Source organism: Gigantopelta aegis, chromosome 10 (genome assembly GCF_016097555.1).
Source record: "Gigantopelta aegis isolate Gae_Host chromosome 10, Gae_host_genome, whole genome shotgun sequence".
NCBI classification, from domain to species: Eukaryota; Metazoa; Mollusca; class Gastropoda; order Neomphalida; family Peltospiridae; genus Gigantopelta; species Gigantopelta aegis.
This window is the reverse complement of record NC_054708.1, coordinates 12,585,791-12,600,264: the sequence shown is the minus strand read 5'-3', so window position 1 is coordinate 12,600,264 and position 14,474 is coordinate 12,585,791. Positions and strand designations below refer to the sequence as shown.

The 14,474-nt window shown below is 39.9% G+C and overlaps 1 protein-coding gene across 3 annotated transcripts in view; it reads left to right on the top strand.

Moving 5' to 3' along the window:
• The window catches only part of LOC121382687 (methyltransferase-like protein 27), a 43,136-nt gene extending 29,324 nt beyond the window's left edge, over positions 1–13,812 (top strand). For 2 of the 3 annotated variants that reach the window (XM_041512227.1, XM_041512226.1), the window contains exons 2-6: positions 6,000–6,165; positions 7,215–7,343; positions 10,110–10,245; positions 10,742–10,834; positions 13,533–13,812. In XM_041512227.1, the coding sequence (XP_041368161.1) occupies positions 6,010–6,165; positions 7,215–7,343; positions 10,110–10,245; positions 10,742–10,834; positions 13,533–13,717 (699 nt within the window). In that variant the 5' untranslated portion in view covers positions 6,000–6,009 and the 3' untranslated portion in view covers positions 13,718–13,812. Of the gene's footprint in view, positions 1–3,325; positions 3,928–5,999; positions 6,166–7,214; positions 7,344–10,109; positions 10,246–10,741; positions 10,835–13,532 lie in introns of those variants that run through there. The other variant, XM_041512225.1, reaches the window with a different exon arrangement.
• The last annotated feature ends 662 nt before the right edge of the window (positions 13,813–14,474 follow it).

The following is a 14,474-nucleotide window of genomic DNA, read 5'->3' as shown; positions in this document are numbered from 1 at the left end:
TCCGAAACAAAGGATCAACACACCATTCGCCGAGCTTGTGTACTCAGAGCACTACCCACTACTACCACAGTGTGGCCCGGTGACTATGTTGAAATACCAGTGCCTGATGACTATGCACTTCAAGATGATTTATATGCTGTAGAACCACGAACCGATAATATTCATGCTACACAAGCCAAAACATGGCCTCCACACAGTCTGCTCCAAAGTGTTTCGGGGAGAATTCGCATACCAAACACAACCGACAGTCCACAACTCCTGAGGAAAAAATGAACATTTTTGCCAGATTCGACCAGTATTCATCCCAGAAGTTGACAATGTCAGTGACAAACCACATCTCCCCAGAACAAATATCAAATCACAGTCATATGGCAAGTTCTCAGACCAAATTCAAATAGACCCTCACCGTATTCTCGCTCCAGAAATCAGAAAGGAATTCAGTGCTCTAGTTCAGGAATATGATGATGTATTTGACCCTTCCATAGAATGCTATAATGGTGCCAGTGGTCCATTCCAAGCAGTAGTTAACATGGGTCCAGTACAACCTCCTCAGAGGAAGGGAAGAGTACCCCAGTACTCCAGAAAGCAACTCGGAGAACTTCAACAGATGTTCGACGACCTCGAGGACAAGGGAGTTTTCAAACGTCCTGAAGATGCAGGTATCAAGGTTGAGTACGTTAACCCTTCCTTCCTTGTCAGAAAGCCATCAGGCGGCCATCGCCTGGTCACATCATTCGGTGATGTTGGTCGTTACACCAAACCTCAGCCGTCCCTGTTACCCGATGTAGATTCAACATTGAGACAAATTGGTCAATGGAAATATATTATTACCACTGATCTGTCCAGCGCTTTCTATCAAATACCACTTGACAAGAATTCCATGAAGTATTGTGGCGTCGCTACTCCGTTTCGCGGTATCCGTGTATACACCCGATCGGCAATGGGTATGCCAGGTTCAGAAACTGCACTAGAGGAACTTATGTGTAGAGTTCTGGGAGATTTATTGACGGAAGGGGTTGTCACTAAACTCGCTGATGACTTGTATTGTGGCGGAAATACCCCTGAAGAATTAATCAACACTTGGCGTCGGTTGTTGACAGCCCTTCGACACAACAACTTAAGACTGTCAGCACACAAAACAAATAATCACTCCACAATCAACCACAATCTTAGGATGGAATTGGCAACAAGGCTGTATTCAGGCTAGTCCTCACCGCATCGCTACTTTAGCGTCGTGTTCGCCTCCCAACACAGTCTATGGTTTGCGCTCATTCATTGGTGCATACAAAATTCTCGCCCGCGTTATACCCGGCTGTTCGAAGATCCTTGCCCCTTTTGATGATATTGTCGCAGGTCGCCAGTCAAAAGATGAAATAGTTTGGAGCAATGACCTTCATGATGCCTTTTCTCATGCCCAGACAATGCTCTCGTCAAACAAAGCAATCGTTCTCCCAAACCCAAAAGACCAACTTTGGATTGTTACAGATGGAGCTGTTAAGGATCCAGGCATAGGAGCAACCTTGTATGTAACTCGCCACAATCAACCTCGCGTTGCAGGATTCTTCAGCGCAAAACTCAGACCACGTCAAGTCACATGGTTACCATGTGAAATTGAAGCGCTGTCGATTGCCGCTGCCACAAAACACTTCAGTCCTTATATCATCCAGTCCAGTCTGAAACCTATCATCCTCACTGACAACAAACCTTGCGTCCTTGCTTTTGAGAAGTTATGCCGTGGCGAATTTTCAGCAAGTCCTCGGGTTTCAACTTTTCTATCTACAGTCAGCAGATTTCAAGCCTCCGTCCGTCATCTAGCTGGTAATGCAAATATCCCATCAGACTTTGCTAGCCGAAATGCTCCAGAGTGTCACAATGAATCGTGTCAAATATGTACTTTCATCCAAGAAACTGAAAATTCTGTGGTTCGACACATTCTCATAGATGACATACTATCAGGTAAGACTCGGATACCCTTCACCACAAGATCAACTTGGCACTCACTACAAGAAGAGTGCAAGGATTTACGGCGTACCCATTCTCACCTGATTCAAGGTACTCGCCCTTCGAAGAAGCTCACCAACATCAAAGATGTTAAACGTTACATCAATACGGTAACCATTGCCAAAGATGGTCTCCTCGTCGTAAAGCGAACTGATCCACTATTCCCCACACGAGAATGTATTGTTGTTCCCCGACAAGTTCTAGAAGGTCTCCTCAATGCTTTACATATTCAGTTGAATCACCCGTCAGCATTTCAACTAAAGAAGGTAGTTCAAAGATACTTCTTTGCGCTTGACATGGATCGTTCCATTGACTCTGTATCCAACAACTGCCATCAGTGTGCTGCTCTGCGCAAGACTCCATCTACCATTGTCGAACAAAGTTCAAGTAATCCACCTGAGACTGTAGGCAGTCTCTTTGCTGCGGATATACTCAAACGAGAACGCCAAGTCATCATAGTTGTGAGGGAATGTGTTACAGCCTTTACAGTCGCCTGTCTGATTGATAATGAACGTAGTGATGTCATCCGACAGGCATTGATTCGTTTGTGCATAGAATTACGCCCTCTTGATGGACCCCCAGCAGTCATCCGCACAGATCCTGCTCCAGGCTTTCTCGCGCTGGCAAATGACAGTTTCCTACACACACACACAGAATCACTCTTGAAATCGGTAGGGTCAAGAACATAAACAAAAACCCAGTTGCTGAAAGAGCAATACAAGAATTGGAAAATGAACTCCGTCATCAAGATCCTACTCGTGGTCCTGTTACTCCTACCGAGTTAGCCATAGCAGTCGCTAGTCTCAATTCCCGCATTCGAAACCGTGGCGTATCATCTCGTGAAATGTGGACTCAGAGAGACCAATTCACAAGCAGCCAATTACCCCTTTCTGACCAACAACTTATTACAGACCAACACTCCGCCAGATTATCAAACCACCCACACAGTGAATTATCCAAAACTCCTAAAGGAATCCAATCAACCATGCCTTCAGTACACATTGGAGATTTAGTGTATCTGTATTGTGACAGAAATAAGACCTGTGCACGTAATCGATATCTTGTTGTGAACATTGACGGGCCATGGTGCGACATCCGCAAATTTGTTGGATCACAACTTAGAAATAACTGTTATCGTGTTAAACATTCTGAGTGTTACCTAGTACCAAACAAGACATGTCAAATTCCACAGTGTACTTCCGGTGACACAGATAATGATGATGAAACACCCCCAGATCCTGATGTTGACACAAGTTATGATCTTCCTCCAATTCCAACTGAGATCGCCTCGCCTCTACCAGACATATCTTCACAATCACTGGACAACATCCTGGACACAACAACGGAGGACTCGCTACTCCCCTCCAGACCACGACGACGAATAAATCTACCAGGTCGATTTAAGGATTTTGTGTTGAACTAACATTCACCATGTTTTTGTTCTAGCCACGACATAGAAATATACTGTGTCAGTGTCATGAATCTGCATTTAACTATCGTTTACCATGTTTTATTCCAGACCCCAATGACAAGAACATCTACCGCGTCGATTTTGACGATTTTGTGTTTTGTTTTAATAGTAACCATACATTTATTATACTTACAGACAGTAAGTCCTAACCTTAACATTAACAGTACAAAAACAAAAAGAAGAAAAAAAGTGGTTACGCCAGATATTATGTTGGCAACCTTGGTTGGAGTTATCTCCCTAGGTGTTTTGGGTGAAAGTAATCGCCCTTGTTTTTCACTCTTCCTTCTCCTTTTGTATTTGTCAAGTAAAGTTGTGTTTTACTTTCTAAGTTTGTGTTTCCGATCAGTAACTATTAGGGTGGCAACTTTTCTCTTAACTGGCGATTTTAGATGGTATTTCCCCGTTTTGAACAACGTGACAGACTCTTTGTTTCACAGTATTGTAACTTTATCCAGGTGTGTTACTTATGTCCATTTTTATAGGGCAGAAACTAGGGTCTAAGACTTTATAAGGTGCCTTTATTCATAATAGAATCTCTCATTATCATCTTTTTCTTGCTCCAGCCAGTGCACCACGACCTGGTACATCAACGGCCGTGGTATGTGCTATCCTCTCTATGGGATGATGCATATAAAAGATCCCTTGCTGCTAATCGAAAAGTGTAGCCCATGAAGTGGCGACAGCAAATTTCCTCCCTCAATATCTGTGTGGTTCTTAACCGTATCTCCGATGCCATATGACCGTAACAAATGTGTTGAGTGCGTCGTTAAGTAAACCATTTTCTTCCTTCCACTCATTATCAATCCGTATAATCACAGTAAACCAGTGCTTACAGTTTTGTAATTTAAAGCACCGGAAATTGATTTCTTATTCATGCCTGCTTAAGTACGTCTTCTTAAAGCTTATTGCCATTGAAAATGTAGGTTTTGTCACCGAAAACAAATTCAGATGGTATTCATAACCAAAGTTATTGCTAGAAAAGTAATCTAAATGTCAGTCATTTTAAAATTCAAGATGGCCGCCATCTTGACATCCCGCAGAATTTGCCATCGTGAATTTGCTTGCTCTTTGTGATCTATAGAAGGTATCTACATAGGTGTCATCTTCTAATCATTTATAACCCATTCGATGACATAATTACCAAATGTTTGACATCCAATAGCCGATGATTAATTAATCAATGTGCTCTAGTGGTGTCGTTAACCAAACAAACTTCTTCTTCCTCGGTCGTCACTGTACCGAGCCATGGCAAGGAATCTATGTGGAGAAAAACATCAGTTAAAACATTAAAGTCTGTTTTGTTTAACAGCATTTGGTAATTGTGTCATGTAGTCTTAGAGACGAAACCCGCTACTTGTTTCCATTAGTAACCAGGAGTATTATATATGCATCACCCCAGAAACAGGATAGCACATATCACGGCCTTTGATATGCCAGTCTTGATGCACTGGTTGGAACGAAAAATATCTCAATGGGTCCTCAGACGGGGATCGATCCTAGACCGACTGCACATGAGGCGAGCGCTATGCCACTGGGCTACGCCCCGCTCCCTTATCATGCATCAGTTATATATAATGTTGGTGAGGCCGAGGAGCAAATATACGCATTGAGCAAAAACGCTGGACATGTTCGGGGAAAATTAGTTGGCATTTTCATCCAGTGGTGTTGTCAAACAAAAGAAACTTTAACGTTTTGTTTATATTTACATTGCTAATATTATTAGCTGGCATTGTTTATAAGAGCTTTACTTACACATTGCTTTTTGTGTAATAGTTCAAACCCAAACCTCATAGATAAAGTATTGTTGCAATGCCTATATTTATATATTTATATTTACATGGCTAATATCATCAGCTGACGTTCTTTTACATGCGCTTTATTTACACATTGAGTTTCTATCATTTCCCCTTGTACTCTGTTTTGTAAATACTTTGAATATGTTAACATATTTATCGCTGTGATTAACAGTGAATCTTTTGATCAGATAGTGGCAAGGAGTATTTTGCTGGTAACTAAATTGCATGGGCTTCAGTTTCATTAATGAAGGGATGCAATTTTAATAACTTGGTAACATTCAAAACAAGAAGAGTTGCGTCTCTTAGAAAATAATTATGCACATCATACGGTGTTTTTGCATTGGTGATTCTGATACGATGGTAATGATATAATGATACTGACGATGATGATATGAGGATGATAATGATGATGATGATGACGACGACGACGACGATGGTAATGATGACGATCTAGACGACGTCGATGTTAATGATGACGATGATGATGACGATGATGTGATAATGATGACGATGGTGATAATAATGATGACAATGATGACGACGTCGATGTTGATGATGATGGTAATGATGACGATGATGACGACGATAATAATGATGATGACGACGACGATAATGATGACGATGGTGATGGCAATGATGACGATTATGATATGAGTATAATGATAATGATAAAGACGATGACGATGTGATGATCACAAAAACAAATTAAAGAAATATATTTCTCTTAACAGGATTATCAGAATGGCTGAGGAGAAGGCAAAACGTTTTACTGAGGATAGTCATGACGTCAGCGCCGTTGCATACTTGGCCAATTACGGAGCTCACCGAGTGGGAATATCCAAAGACGAGTCATGTGACTACTACACTCGCTGGGCCAAATCAGGGGGGTATGAAAAAGTAAGTATTATAAACATATGTATTTTTATGTCCAAACATGTGATCTTATCAGACCAGATTACTGTGTATATTTGCATGTTTTTATTTATTCCTGTAGTTTAGAAAACAATAAACTCAGTTTTTTGGGGGTCTTTGTTGTTTTTTAAGTTGTGTGGGAATCTTTGAGAGTCGTCCCGCGTAATTCTTGTTTTTACGGACCATCCGTATGTCCTTCGACGCCCACATACCGCCCTTGTTCTGTCTCTTTTCAGCTTTTGTTCAATATCCCCTTTACGTCCAATAGTCAATTTTCCCTTTATGTCGAGCAGTAATTCTGTTCCAGCTTTTGATGTCTGGCTAAAACTTTTAACTTTACTTTCTGCTATATTGACGATCTTATATCATTCAATAATAGCAGGATTACGGATTACCTTCCACTGATTTACCAACAAGATTTACCCACATCGGAAGGTATTAAATCAGTTTCATACCTCGATCTATGCAGAGATTCAAAGCGACACTGGTCTCCAAGCTAAGCTGTATGGCAAAAGGATGACTTCAATGTTTTTAATAGTAATTTTTCCATTTATGTCGAGCAATATATCTTCTGCTACAACTTCTAAGATACCTTAGGTCATGCTCAGATTTGAAACAACGCCATATTATTCTGACACAGAAGTTGTTCCAACAGGGTTATGATATCCTGGGTCTCTTGAGGACATTCAACAAGTTTCATGGTAAACATTTGGAGGCTATATCTACTAAATATGATGCATCACTGACCAAACTTGATGGCTGATGTTATTCTATATTTTAAACTTGTGTATACTTTTTCATATCTTTGATGAAACTCTTGCACATTTATAATGTTTTCATGCTTTAGATCAAGTGACGGACTTGACAGCTGTGGTCGCAGTACCCATGGCGGGTGTTACCGGTGGGGCAGGATATGTTCAACTTTCGCGAACACCTGATATCATCATTGTTATGTCAGTGATTCGTGAGTGCATGTCGTCACAGCTGTACTTATTCTAACGAGCTCTATATTGCTTTCATTTCGTTTTACTCAGGATTTGGCGATTGGGCGTTACAATGGGCCGGTGTTTGCTGCCCAAGCAGTGGCGGAATTCTTTCCGCGCGGAAGGAACCTCGTTAGGATTCTAGACGTGGCCGCAGGAACTGGTTTTGTTGGCGAACAGGTAAACGGTAACACACTGATATCGATATAACGCTAGGAATGTGTACAGGGTTCACGTTTATCTCAGGTGATATGTAGTAATAACTACTATACACCAGGTAAGTGTCACGTTTGGTCTAGATGCCAAGTGAATAAATGAATGGATAGATGGATGGACGGATTGTTGACGAATGGATTAATTCAGTGAGTAAGTGAATGAATGAATGAATGAATGAATGAATGAATAATAATTTAATGAATGACTGAAGGAAGGAATGTATGTTCAAGGACATCGCAGCAGGAAAACATACATCGGCTATTAACAAAGTTTAGTATGTGAATGAATATTCACTGTTGATATACATATTCATAAGTTAAATTAAAACACAGTATAGAGCTGTACTAAATTACAAATATCACAGGTAAGTATATTAAAATTTAAAATAAAATTCTGCATACTTTAAGAATTTCAACACAAGTTCAGGATTCTATCACAGTGTTCTCTTACAAAATATAACTTTAAGACTCGTATAGACTGGACGTGGCGCGTTCGTTCGGTCCGACTATTGCGTCTGAGGCCTTTGCGGCTTGCGTTGTGGGCATGTGCACCATATACAATTATTTCATTGCGGCTGGCCACATGCGTTTTGTAGAAGCACGCATTCAGTCTAGACACTCAATGAAATTAATGTATTTCAATTATTTTTTTAGCCAGACCGCACGCACGCACCGCATCCATATATGGGGGCAGGATGTAGCCCAGTGGTAAAGCGTTCGCTTGATACGCGGTCGGTCTAGGATCGGTTACCGTCGGTGGACCCATTGGGCTATTTCTCGTTCCAGCCAGTGCTCCACAATTTGTGTAACAAAGGCCGTGGTATGTACTATCCTGTCTGTGGGATGCTGCATATAAAAGATCCCTTGCTGCTAATCGAAAAGAGTAGCCCGTGAAGTGGCGACAGCGAGTTTCCTCACTGAATATCTGTGTGGTCCTTAGCCATAAGTCTGACGCCATATAACCGTAAATACAATGTGTTGAGTGTGTCGTTAAATAGAACATTTCCTTCCTTGGTTCCAGTCTATACGAGTCTTAACTCATTTGTTTAAGATGACTGCACTCCACCTAGCTGACAAGTGATGATACCGATTTATTCCATAACACTTCTAAATATCCTGCAGACTCTGAATTAGAAGAGAAATTATCTTAGGTTGAAAGTGAATTGTTACAGAAGTACTAGCTAGACACAATGAAGAGAAATGTAATATCTTAGGTTGGTGAAAGTGAATTGTTACAGAAGTACTAGCTAGACACAATGAAGAGAAATGTAATATCTTAGGTAGGTGAAAGTGAATTGTTACAGAAGTACTAGCTAGACACAATGAAGAGAAAATGTAATATCTTAGGTTGGTGAAAGTGAATTGTTACAGAAGTACTAGCTAGACACAATGAAGAGAAATGTAATATCTTAGGTTGGTGAAAGTGAATTGTTACAGAAGTACTAGCTAGACACAATGAAGAGAAATGTAATATCTTAGGTTGGTGAAAGTGAATTATTACAGAAGTACTAGCTAGACACAATGAAGAGAAATGTAATATCTTAGGTTGGTGAAAGTGAATTGTTACAGAAGTACTAGCTAGACACAATGAAGAGAAATGTAATATCTTAGGTAGGTGAAAGTGAATTGTTACAGAAGTACTAGCTAGACACAATGAAGAGAAATGTAATATCTTAGGTTGGTGAAAGTGAATTGTTACAGAAGTACTAGCTAGACACAATGAAGAGAAATGTAATATCTTAGGTTGGTGAAAGTGAATTGTTACAGAAGTACTAGCTAGACACAATGAAGAGAAATGTAATATCTTAGGTTGGTGAAAGTGAATTGTTACAGAAGTACTAGCTAGACACAATGAAGAGAAATGTAATATCTTAGGTTGGTAAAAGTGAATTGTTACAGAAGTACTAGCTAGACACAATGAAGAGAAATGTAATATCTTAGGTTGGTGAAAGTGAATTGTTACAGAAGTACTAGCTAGACACAATGAAGAGAAATGTAATATCTTAGGTTGGTGAAAGTGAATTGTTACAGAAGTACTAGCTAGACACAATGAAGAGAAATGTAATATCTTAGGTTGGTAAAAGCGCAGACCCTAAACATTTCAACTCGTAAAAATGGACACTAAGTTTAGTTAATCTACAAATCTGTAACACACTTGGATAAAGTTACAACAGAGTTAAACAAGAGTCTGTGACGTCAAAACCGGAAAATATCCTTAAAAATAGACTAGAACTCTATTCAATAACCGCTACTTCTCAGACGCACGTGCGTTTAAAAAAAAAAAAAATGCATTTTGTCATATTAGAAACAAAAGGATGACTAGTCACACTTCGGTTCTACGGAAATGAATAATCTAAACAATAATAGTTAAGATATGCTGTAGTGTTTAAAAACTAAGGTCTGTCCCTTTAAGGTTTTCTCGTCTAAGTCTTTTTAACCACTAAAATTACGTATTAAATACACTTTCTAGTCTAGAACATCAGAGTCTGTATACAGTAGCGTATCCAGGGATCCGGACACCCCCTTTTAAAAACCGACCATAACCTTTAAGGGGAAACGTGATTATATTAACTGTTCTGTGTAAAAGGAGAGATCAGTCATCACATTTGGACACACCCCCCCCCCCCCCCCCCCCCTTTCAGAAATCCTACATCCGCGCCTGGTATATACAATGTGTTTCTGATATTTGTTTATTATCTCAACATTTTGTATTCTGTTTCTCTTTTGTCAGCTGAAACAGCTAGACTTTACCAACGTCGATGCGCTTGAACCCTCTGAAGGAATGGTCGCCGTGGCGAGGAAGAAAAATGTTTATAAAAACGTTTACTTGGATTTCTTAAACGGAACTAAACTGACTATTCCAGATGGTACGTAAACCTTCTGAGTTCAAACACTGTTGGTTACGGCTCTTAATTGTGATCAGGATTTGTATGTTCCTGATGAACTGTGTGGTATTGATCAGTTCACATTTGGTTCCCCATAGCTTGTCTCTAAAGTGCATCGGTCAACCAGTATGACGTTGTTACAATGGTAATCAGTTTATCCAAAATTCAGTTGCGTCAGTGAACGTTTACATACATAAAAGAAATCAAATGAATGATCTTTAAATAGAAAAAAAGTTTTTTTCCCACCATTTATTGAATTCTTATCATAATTGTAATTGTTAATTAATCAATATTCTTTTGTTCATTTTCTTCATTTATTGTCTATCCAATTCTGTCTTAAATATTCTCTCATTCCTAAAATAATCTTTTTTCGTTAAATATCATATACATCTAAAGAAATGCTAATAGCTAGAACTGTAAAATCCTTTCACTATTTTGTGCATGTGCGTAACACGGTGTTGATGTTTCATTTGCACAGGAAGCTACGACTGCTGTGTGATAGCAGGCGGCATGGGTGAAGGTCACATTCCATGTTCGGGTCTCCGAGAACTTATCAGAATTACCAAACAAGGTGCAGTATAAACCAAACACACACACACACACACACACACACACACACACACACTCACACAGAGACACACACACTCACACACCCCCCCCCCCCCCACACACACAGGCACACACATACACACACACACACACCCCACACACCCACAGACACACACACACAGACACACACACATACACACACACATATACAGACATTCACACACACACACACACACTCACACACACACACACACACACACACAGACCCACACACACACTCACACAGAGACACACACACTCACCCCCCCCCCCACACACACACAGGCACATACATACACACACACACACACAGACACACACACACAGACATACATACACACACACATACACACATTCACACACACACACACAGACACACACACACACACACACACACACACATACACACACAGACACACACACACATACACATATACACACATTCACACACACACTCACACACACACACACAGACCCACACACACACACACAGAGACACACACACTCACACACACCCCACACACACACACACACCCCACACACATGCACACACACACACACACACACACACACACACACTCACACACACCCCACACACAGGCACACACACACACACACACACACACACACACATTCACACACACACTCACACACACACACTCACACACACACACACACACACACACACACACACACACACACACACACACACACACACACACACACACACACACACACACTCACACTCACACACACACACACACACACACACGTCATAGAACTTATCAGAATTACCAAACAAGGTGCAGTATAAACTATCACTTTACACACGAAGCTTTACACTAGTAATACAAGCTAGTAGGTATAATATTGGCAGAAGGGCAGGCTGCCATTCAGTGTATTACCCTATTCCATTCAGTTACAATTTATACACATGTCTTCGATGGACAATTAAAGGTGCATGTACTTGATTCTTTTACAACATGTTCTTATATACCTATTTAAAAGTTCGTTTCCTGCTTAAAAGAGGGTCATCAAAATTCAGGTGTATGCAATGAATAGCCTAAGCTAGAAACTGTTGTAATAGTTTCAGCCAGATATTTCATAGTGTTGGTTCAGGGATGCATACCACTATTTCAGCTAATGAGTGACCTGTAGTTCCATTGAAAATGTGGAATCAGAGCTGATTTGACTGTTAGGACATGCAGTGCTGAAAGGGGAGCAAACTATTTATTATGTGATGTGTTATCAGTCTATCGAGGTTTAGTTAGAGTTGCTTCCCTTTTCAGTCCCCTCAAAATCAAGAGTGGTAATATTTCAAACTGCAGGTGGCGAACTTGTTATTATAATATTATTTTTAGTAGAATGACTAAACAAGGGCTTCTCGTTTTTTTCTAAGATAGAAAGGTGAACAGTTTTCCCGGTTTAATTGATACATATATTAAAGGGACATTCCTGAGTTTGCTGCAATGTTTTAAGATGTTATCGACTAATAAAATATTTCTACGATAAAACTTACATATTAAATATATTTTCTTGTTTAGAATATTAGTGGCTGTATATTAAACGTGTTTCTGATCGTTCTAATATTTGTACTATGTTATTTTTTATTATATTTCCTAAAAAATATTTGTTCATACGTACGAAATTATTTGAAGACAAATTCCAATTTGGGCTTCTTACAAATATTAAGACGACCAGAAACACATTGAATATACAGACATTGATATTCTAAATAAGAAAATATATTTAATATGTAAGTTTAATCGTAGAAATAGTTTATTAGTCGGAAACAGCTTACAATGCAGCAAACTCGGGAATGTCCCTTTAATGCTTGTATCATCGTCTAGTTAGAAATAATTGTGGTGAGATACCTAAAGGATTATAGGCGCGTGTGCAGGGATTTGTGAGGGGGTGGGGATAGGTGGGTCTAGACTAGCGAGCTGACCAGGAAAATACATTAAAAAAGAAGAAAATTCGCTTGACAGAAGATTCGATCACTGACACACCACCCCACCCCCACCCCTGTACACGCACCTGGATTGTGTATGAAAGAAATGAATGGAAATCACCGCGAATTAAAAACAGAAAGCTGAGATGTCATTAAAGAAGCATTTGTTTCCTGTCTGGTTACTCCATAGGTGGTCTAGGGGCGGGAAATTCCCGTCGGTGGGCCCATTGGGCTATTTCTCGTTCCAGCCAGTGCTCCCCAACTGATGTAACAAAGGCCATGGGATTTATTATCATGTCTGTTGGATGGTGCATATAAAAGATCCCTTGTTGCTAATCGAAAAGAGTAGCCCATGATGTGGCGACAGCCGGTTTCAATGGCGGATCCAGAAAATCCATTTAGGGGGTGGGGGGGGGGCAGTGACATGAGGTGGAATGCCAAGGGAACTTTGGGGGAGGTTTGGAGGAAGATCTTAAAAAGAGAAAATTAATATATAATAAAATTATAACTATCGCAAAATGTAGGGGTGGTGGTCGTGGTGGTGGTGGTGGCGGGCCCCTGCCCCCTAGATCCGCCTCTGGGTTTCCTCCCTCAATATATATGTGGTCCTTAATCATATGTCCGACGCCATATAACCGTAAATAAAATGTGTTGAGTGCTTGGTTAAATAAAACATTTCCTTCCTTCCTCCATTAAAGAAGCATTGTTTTTCTGTCTGGTTTCTCCATAGGCGGTCTGGTGTGTATCGTGATGCGAGAGGAATACTTGCAGTATGTAGAGGAGTACAAAGATCGACTGGAACCACTCCTACAGAAGTGGGAGGCGGACGGTCTTTGGAAACTAGTGTCCAGAGAGATCGTGAAGAAATATTCCTTCGACAATAATGGCGTTGTATTTAAATATTCTGTATGTTGAATGACATTTTAAAAGACTGTGTATTGTACCGTTTTGTAAACAAATTAATTTTGTATGTGCAAACTGTATGTGGAAATAAACTATGACGCATCTTATTTTGTGGATATTTAATAACATTGAAACTATTTTGAAATTTCTGAGAATATCAATGAATCATTTATATGCAGTGGCGGATCCAAAAAATTCATTTAGGGGGCCGTAATGACGTGGTCGAAGGCTACAAAAGTTCCCCAAGGCATTCCTCAGATTCTCCTTAGCAACAATTCTTTCGTGGAACGGGGCCCTGAGCACGTGCTACAACTCAACCCCGACAAGCTATCATTAATTATTTTTCAACATATGTTTTAGACATTTCTAAACACATAATTTAGAGATCAGTTGAATTTTATATCATGTTTTCCTTTGGTTTTCATGTAAATTGTAATATATAAAGATCCGTTATAATCATGTTTATGAAAAACGAACTTTAATTAACATATTTGTATAAAGACCTACCCTTAAAGATAAGAAAAATGTAAAACAACCCCCCAAAACCTTAATTTTCCCTAATTTGACCCTAAATAACCTTAAATGATCCCAAAATTACTCTTAAGTGTCAATTTCGCGTGGTTACCTACCCTCACCATAAATTGTACCTACACTCACCACAAACCATGTCCTGTAAAGACCTCATTAAGCATGTGTACCCATTGCTAACAAACCATGTCCTTAAATGTGGACGTAACCTATTAGTAGAGTCAATTTAATACAAATCCGT